Source organism: Dendrobium catenatum, unplaced genomic scaffold, assembly GCF_001605985.2.
Source record: "Dendrobium catenatum unplaced genomic scaffold, ASM160598v2 fragScaff_scaffold_198, whole genome shotgun sequence".
Classification (NCBI taxonomy): domain Eukaryota; kingdom Viridiplantae; phylum Streptophyta; class Magnoliopsida; order Asparagales; family Orchidaceae; genus Dendrobium; species Dendrobium catenatum.
This window is the reverse complement of record NW_021318660.1, coordinates 25246-34171: the sequence shown is the minus strand read 5'-3', so window position 1 is coordinate 34171 and position 8926 is coordinate 25246. Positions and strand designations below refer to the sequence as shown.

At 38.0% G+C, this 8926-nt stretch overlaps 1 protein-coding gene across 1 annotated transcript; it reads left to right on the top strand.

Annotated features, from left to right (window-relative positions):
* The first annotated feature begins 1890 nt into the window (after positions 1–1890).
* On the top strand, positions 1891–5079 carry LOC110094358 (QWRF motif-containing protein 2). Its single transcript, XM_020819580.2, has 2 exons — positions 1891–3591; positions 4912–5079. The coding sequence occupies exons 1-2, from the start codon at positions 2251–2253 to the stop codon at positions 5077–5079; spliced, it is 1509 nt and encodes a 502-aa protein (XP_020675239.1). The 5' UTR covers positions 1891–2250.
* Positions 5080–8926: the final 3847 nt, after the last annotated feature.

Sequence of the window (8926 nt, the reverse complement as noted above, 5' to 3'; positions counted from 1 at the left end):
TGTGAGGCTAAAAGATGAGCTTTGATACCATGTTGAACAACCTTTAAGTATTTGTCTTCAACTTCTTCATACAACCTGTGAACTTGTAGAACATAGAAGAAAAAAATCATACGGGAAGCAGAGAAGAAAGGTAAAAGCAAATGCAAAAACTTCTTTCTCATTTCAATGACCTTTTATGTAGCTATTACAATAGTATATATCAATATGCTGAGGCGGTGAGGATTAGGAGGTTAGAGCCAAACGGTCAAGATACAACAACAGATAAAGTGTTCTGCTGTACTGGGATAGTGGAAGCATGATTACAGTCTGATATGTGGGCTTGCTTATCAATTTTTACTCAAATTTCTATTAACATAAATATAGAGTATTAGTTGAGTGGCACTTAAGAGTTTAGTTTTAAAAACTAAACAAAAGTATATTATTAAAAAATAAGCTAACATTGAATTCCTTTGATCTCCAAACATCTAAAACTTCGTTTGGGATAATTTTCATTGTTTTTAAAAGCAACTTTTTAGTACACAATATTTTGAATTAGAAAATTTTATTCTAAAAAGCTACTTTTAAAAACAATAACAAGTTGCCCCAAATGAAGCCTAGACACAACTTCTTTACTGCTTCTTAAAGCAATTTTTTAGTACAATAATTAAAATCTTTGTACTAAAAAATTACTTTAAGAAGCAGTAAAAAACCCGTCTCAAATAAAGCATAAGACTCGTGTTATCTCAAGTATAAATGCATAATGACAACAACAATAGCAGCACCAAATTTTCTACATATTTTATGGAGTATAATATATTAAGGAGTTCTACTATAAGGCACTCACATAAAGTGGAGAGCACAAACACTAGTAGGAGTGCTAATCACCAAGATAAGAGTCGCAACTAGCACATTGGTAAAAATAGAACAATCTTAATGAGTTAGTGAAGGAGCTATGTCAAAGATGCACATTAATCAAGTTAACTTGTTGGTGTGGAAAAATAATGAACGAGGGAGTTGATGAGAGAGTAAATGTGATTTGTTAAAGGGTCTGTTTAAGGCGAAATTATTACGTGTGGTTGTTGAAAGTCGTTCGGAAGCTAATCAGGATGAGCCATGTCATCTTTTTGATGTGTGCCAATTCTGTATACCGAGTGATGTGGCACATACTGATTCGCCTCCGGATGGTCCGGTAACCGCACATAATAATTTCTCGTCTAAGAGAGATTTTTTATGCTTTACTTTTAAGACAACAACCACAATTTTATTTATCTACCATTTTTGCTACTTTTTATTATTTTTTTATAAATTCTTATGATGAAAATTTGTTTTTCATAACTAGAATAGCCGAATTACTTTCCCCATAACAACTTCATAATCAATTTTATAAAATGTTATAACTATCCTAAACATGTCCATAAAAGAGTTTGAGTGTGAGCCTGTGTGAGACTGAGGGACTCTTGAATGCAAAGTAATGATGAAGTGCGTCTGTGAGGGGAGAAATTATTCTATGTGGAGTTCGTACGTAGCTCTACATCCGGACTCCCATATAATGCCGCCATGTGGCGGACTGACAATCCGACTCACTGAAATTTTAATATTCGTCGTATCTTTTCTAACTTACCGCTCGTCCCGACAACCAAACCCGATAAGAGAGGAGATCCTGACGGATCAGGCCAGGGTGGTTTCGGATCCATCAGAATTCACAGAACCCGAATCAGATCCAAGTCTCCTAAACAATTCATTATGAGCTCACCTGCAACCGTTTCTAAATATACCGGTCCCCAACCTGACCCACTTGGACCCATTAACCATCCAATATAGTATGCAACTAATCCCCACTCCATTAAATAAAAAAAAAACTTTTTATTTTATTAATAAATAATAAAATTAGCTTCGTTTAATCCTAAGATCTCAGCAACCTCTCTCTCTCTCCCTCCACAGCAAGCACAGGGCACTGAGGGCAGTTCTTTTCTCTCTCTAAAAATCTTGTCTTAGGAAAGCAGCAAGCTTCACAGTCCCACTCCGCTTAATAACAACCGGCCACCAAAGCAAGAAAAACAAAAACCCTGCAGCCCTCTCTCTCTCTCTTGCTGTCTCTATCACTACTCTATTCATGCGGTTCTCTTCTCTTTCGCAGCGCCGCCAAGCGAAGCCAGTGAGGGGCGAGGCTACGGCGATCTGGTATCTTTTATTCCTTTTGTAACGGCGAACTTTTAGAGGGTGATATTAAGGCGAGGCGGCCGTGTAAGAGAGGAGATCCTGACGGAGGCCATGGTGGTTTCGGCCTCCGAGGCCTCCGCTGCGCGAAAAAACCCTACCGCCGCCTATCGGCCGAACGATCCGCCGCCGATTCCGTCGCGCCGACCCTTAACTCCCTCCGAGAGAGACAATGCCGCTGTTTCTCGGCGACCACGGACCAAGGAAATTACGTCAAGGTATCTTTCCTCTTACTCTTCATCTTCCTCTACTACGTCCACTTCCTACTCGTCCAACACCACTACCTCTACCTCCTCCTACTCCTCTTCTTCTCGGCGATTTCCTTCCCCTGTTCTCAACACCCGACCCTCGACACCGCCCGCGAAGCGGTCGCAGTCGGTGGATCGGACCCGCCCGTCCACCCCACGGCCAGATCCCCGTGGTGGTGGTGGTTCCGAGGGCTCGAATGCCGCGAGGGCCCTCTGCACCACTACCCGGAGTCTCTCGGTTTCCTTCCAAGGCGAATCGTTCTTCTACCAGACCAGTAAGGCGAAGACACCGTCCCCTATTCCCTCAAGGAAGCCTACGCCCGAGCGCAAACGTCCCAGCACGCCGGTGAGAAACTCCGCTGCTGGTGCGGCGCAGCAGTTGGAGAGTTCGAGGCCCTCGGACTTCCACCAACGATGGCCTGCAGCCAGGAGCCGGCAATCTAGTTTGCTTGCCAAAAGCTTGGAGTGCTCTGCCGAGAAGAATGACCTTCTTGCAACCGTCCAGTTGCTGCGGCAGTCAACGTTATTCGACGATGGTACAGGCAGGGCGTCATTTGATAGGGCAGAGCTGTCAGCTTCTTCAGACATGGACATTGTTTCATCTGGAGGCAATTCCGGTGGGGCTCCTGAGCTAAATGCACCTCGGCAGGCTCAGGTCACTTCTAGAGGCATTAGCGTGCCTGCGAGATTTTGGCAGGAGACAAATAGCAGACTTCGCCACTTATCAGAGCCCGCGACACCACTATCTTCATTTGGCCCAAGGAACTCATCCACACCGAAGCTAGCTTCTGTGAGGAGAACATTGATTGACAGCCCTTCACTGATTTCTCGCACTGCTTCTTCCCCACTCAAGGGACCAGTGAGGCCTTCTAGTCCAAATAAACCTGCAAGTTCTGCATCCAGGGTAATTGCTAGCCCTTCACAAGCAAGGGGTACCAGCACACTGGCCAGTTCCTCACCTGCAAACCTTCAAGCAAATGCACCTTCAATTTTAAGCTTCGCTGCCGAGGTGAGGAGAAATAGGAAAGGTGAGAATCGGATTGAAGAGGCTCATATGCTGAGACTGTTGCACAACAGGCACTTACAATGGAGGTGTGCAAATGCAAGAACCAACACTATTGTGATGGTTCAGAGAATGGTTGTAGAGGTAAACTTTGCAATATGTGTCACTTTGCTTGCTTTTGCCTTTTGATAAGATACAGTTACTGGGTTATTTACATCTCCTATTGTTTAACAACGGGTGTGTTTCTATGTGGTGCATGGCATTGAGTTTGGTCAGGATGGATAAGCTACTTATTTGACATGGTCAACATTTGGATTGAAAATTTCTCCCTTCACTTCCAATTTGTACCATAAATTTGGAACTTTAATAAATTTTTTTAGGAGTTCACCATTTTAATTTACTATTTAATTGCGTACCACTCTTTGTTTGATTTAACATATTTTGAATATAATATTCTTTATTATCTTAGGGAGATTTAATTGGTCATTTGTTTTAAAATTTTAAAGGATGTATACTTTTTTTGTGAGCCTCTGACAATTTTATATTCTGTGCAACCTGTTTATACAATGCAGAAACTATCATATGAGAAAGGGCATACAATGTCTACCCTTTGCATTATAGAGAGATTGCTAGAAAGTCTTGAAGTTCAAGTTGCAATTGAAGCAAACAATCTTATTCATCTTCTGATTGTTTGATTAGATCTGCATGGTGGTTTAGATACAAAAATAATAGCCTTTATGTTGTATTTGACTTTTTTTCCTCCATGAGAAGTTCCATGACATTATGGGCCCATTTGGGTTGTGGTTGTAGATGTCTGTCAAAGTATATGTGGAACCGTTGTGGTAAAAACATCTATTTTTAAGCCTACCATGGGAAAAAAAATCGGACAAAAGTTTTCTCACAGCTATCATACTTTAAACATATTTGGTTGTAAAATAAGATATCTGGTACATCCATCCATACCATTCATCTTACTGTTGTCAAACTAGCTGGGACAATAGTAGAAAGGTTTACGCCCACAACAAATTTATTGAGCTTTCATCATCCTTATGAAGAACATTGAATGCCTCCATTGCCAGTAATTTGACTTCTATATCATAATGTGTTAAGTTGACTAAATAAAGCTTCACTCTTGTGCTTGTTTACGTATTTTTGTGACATCACCAATCATCTTCAACTGACAATAATTTGATATTAAAACAAATTCACCTACAATACCTGAATTTATTCTTCCTATCGTTATCATTGAACTGATAATCTGGTATTGAGTTTACATGAGTGCTTCTAGATTCATTTAGTTTGCTTGTATTATTTTTTTTTCTATTTTCTTGCCAGTTAAATTTTGCCTGTACATGCCTATATTTGCCCACTTTATATATTTTTGGCGGCATCAGTTATGGTTTCTACTTTCTTTCAAAACCATTAACTTTTATTATCTGAAAGTTTTTTTATTGTTGATTTCAGAAGAATCTTTATAATGAATGTATAACAACCTCGGAGGTGCGTGACTCAGTTACAACTAAAAAGATCAGGCTTCAGTTCCTGTCACAGCATCTAAAACTTGCTACCATTCTTAAGAGCCAGGTAAATTTCATCTTAATGTGTCACATTGTTTCATTTGATGCCTGTTAAATCTTAGCAACTTGAGTTTGGTCTGTCTTTGTGTTTCTTATTTATCATTGATGATTTCCAGTTTTAACTAGTACCAAGATTGTAGAATGTCTATTTCTTAGGAAAGCATATGTAATTGTAGACAGTTGGCTAGTCTATCTGACAACATTTTCCTACTTGTTTCTTCTCCCTCACTACTTTAGATAAACTTTTCCTGAGGGATGGGCATCAAGCCTGTTTATTTAGGTGATTGGAAGAGGACAAAATTTTGAAGCTTCTTTGTTGGAGCAAGTGATCGGGATAGCTAATTTAGAAAGCAAAGTTGCGTCCATAAAATGCTGTTCTAGCAGCATCAATTATTGACTGTAATACACTAGGTGTGGTGCTGGACTAAGAAATTTGAGAACTTGGGTGGGATTTAAGAAGATGTTTCTTACTTCTTCATTGGTACTTAACGCTTTGTGACCATCCTAGCCCTCAAAGTCCTTTAGTAGTTGAACTGTATCTGATGGGGGCATTGTTTAAAATTGTGCAATGAGAGGTGCGCCTCAAGGCAATTCGATCCTGTAATGTTTTGAGGCTGATGCTTCGAACCCAAATCGTGATACGTACGCCTCTAATATACCAAGGCGTGCCTCACCTCATAGAAGTGAGACGTTCGCATTGAAATAAAATGTAAATAAAATTATTAAAACCTAAACCTAATATCGAGAACCTTATTTTGTTCTTGCTATTTGACTTCGTCTGCTGCACCACCTGTAAGGTAAATTTTTGAACGAGTCGCTAAAAGCTTCTTTGCCTTCTTCGACAATGTAACATGGTTGATCGGAAGTCAGGATAGGTCGACGACGTGCCCTATTGGATTGGAAGTCAGGAACGTCCGACGACGTTCTTCATGTTGGATTGGAAATAATGACGACGATGACGGGAGTTTACTCATTGCAACAGTAGGCATTCTTCTCTCCTTAAACATCCTTGGTTGATCGAGTAGGTAGGCACTGCGCCTCCGACTCATATGCTTGACTCGTATGCTATTGTTCGACTTGCGTTAACAAAACTTATTCTTACAAATTAAATGATTAAGTAAATATTAACATTTAATAACTAATAAAACATACTCTTACAAACTCTTATGCTCGAATCAAATTGCTGTTGGACTTGTGTTGACATGTTTATTTTTATTATGAATTAGCATATTAAAGTTTATTTTATTTTGAATTTGCAAATTATATTCATGAAATGAGTCCTAACAAATTATATTCTCGTTTTGACTTTGCACAATTTTCTAATTTTGAGGCTTACATCTCAAAACGCCTTGAGGCTTACGCCTTGCCTCATGAACGAAAAACTCTTCAGTACCCAATTGCGCAATTTTAAACATTGGATGGGGGCACTCAATGGTTTATTTGAATTGGTGAAACCAAATAAAATGTTGATTTATCAGTATAGGATCCATTTGATGATGCAGCCCCATGGAGTGGTACAAAGGCGTGATGTCATTGTTGTCCTATTAGTATATAGGATCCATTGAGTTTGATAAATGTGGAATCTAAGTGAGCATACGTATGGCTGCAAGAGTTAAAGGAATGTGATGCAATTTGTTGTATCAGATCAATTTTAGTTCGTCGATGACTTGCATTTAGTTCTTATCTATTCTTAGTCCAGTTTTTTTTTCTGCAATGAAATCTATGAATCTAATTAAAATTTCCTTTTCAGCTCCCAAAATTTTTCTTTGGAGGATCCAATCACGAATCTATTTATTTTATTTGAATGTATGTTGTTAAGATAGAAATGTTCTATAATATGCTTGTTACTTAGTACAATTGTTCAGATTTAAATTTCAGAATATTTCCATTTAATGCGGACTGACCTACAACGACAAGAACTGCATGCCATTTGTAAAAGGAACTTCATTCAAGCCTATATTCTTTGTTTTGATTTTACGTGAGTTAATTTTATTTTTGTTCATTGAAATGTGCCTATAATATGGATTCCTATACATAACCGGTTGTCACCCCTAATGTTTTAACAATTCAAAATTGGGTGAAAGTTTTTTAATTGCGTTTTGATATTGTGGTGTACTATTTTGCTCTTGAATTGGGCTATTCCACTGGTCCCTGTGATTTGCCTTTGGGCCGTTAGTTGGCTTTCAGTGGGCTTTAGATACTGAAGGGCCTTCGTTATATGGATTGCTCTTTTACTGATGGGACTTCGGTAGACTTAAGGTTTTGATTATTTATGGAAAATGGCTGCGTAAGGTCTTCTGCATGAAGTTTTAGGTTGCTTCCTGCACCTCATTTGCGTTATCCCATCATTTGCCTTCTAGATACTCATTTTCTTTGCTGTTGTAGCATTCTCATTGATGCTGTAGACTTTTCAATGATGCGAATTCCCTTGCAAAATCTAAAAAATTGATTTAACTTTTGATTACTAGATCATGGTTGCCGACTCGATGCAAGTTTTTGTTTGGAGAAGGGATTTTGTGATTATAGATAACGGAGTAACTAAGGCATGTAAAGTTAGTTTACTAAAAATAATTTCGTTGAGTTTTTGGTTTCCTCTTTGTACTTGCATGTTGGCTGATATGGATCTTTCTAATGTATTGATGGTGATGACTGCTGATTTTTATGGGAATTTATATTCTTGTAACCGCGTGAGGACTGATTTTATAATTTTGGTGAATTATTTCATTGTTCTTTTTTTCTTAGATAATTAAGTGATTGTTTTATTTATATGATTGAGCATGGTTAAAACTTTAAAATATGTTCTTTTTGATTGTGGTGTAGGTTCTACATCTTATGTGATTTTCAATGAATTTGAATTTCTTTGCCAAAATTTTTCGGGTGCTTAGTAATTGCCATTAGAAGTGAATATTGCGTCTTTTTTTTGGCTTGCACCAAAGAAAATAACTATTTTTTAAATTAGTGGTCAATCAACTGCAAATTTTGTTTCCATGTGCATGATTTTCATGTCATGCATGATATAATCACGTTAAAAAATTTTTAGATCCTAAGTCAAGTTTCATCAAATTTGGCATAGAGCTTTAAGTTGAATTATAACGCCAAATAGAAGTAGGACATAATAATTCGGTCAGTTAACAAAATAATAACTAAATGTAATTTAAATGAAATCAGATTAGCATGACTATAGGATTTTAAAAATTGGATTAATAATTTGAACAATTTCTTTGAATTTTTCAATATGTTTGATGGTGGCTTTATTTTGGTGAGAATAATAGTAAGGAAAAGATTTGGATCTTTAGTTTAATGTCTATGGAAGTATTATGTTGTTTGTGGTGGAATGATGAGAGATTTAGAAGGTTATAGCAGGGAGGATGCCAAGACTAGTCCGTATTGAGTTAGTTTGGGTTGATTGGGAGGATCACTTTGAAAATTGAGTTTTTGGTGGTGTCTAGAAATTTTACAATATGTTTGATGGTGGTGGTGACTTTTTTGGTAAGAATAATTGTTAGGGAAAGATGTGGATCTTTAGTTTAATGTTTATGGAAGTTTTATGGAGTTTGTGGAGGAATGATGAGAGATTTGAAAGGGTATGGTGGTGATAATGCCAAGACTAGTTCATATTGAGGTAATTTTGGCTGATTGAGGAGATTACTTTGGGAATTGAGTTTTTGGAGAAGGGAGTAAGATTAGATCCAAATATTGTATGGTTTAGCTGAGAGCTACAGGTGGGGTTTTGTTGTGGCGGTGAAGCTTGGGTTGGGTGGTGGCTAGTCTTGGAGAAGGATTAGAATGTGGGGAAATATGTTAAGATGATTTGGAGCGGGTGTTTGAGAGAGAAGACTAACTAAACTTTGAAGATGGTGACATTAGTGTCTTAGAGATTGGATGACTGCATAAGATTTTCA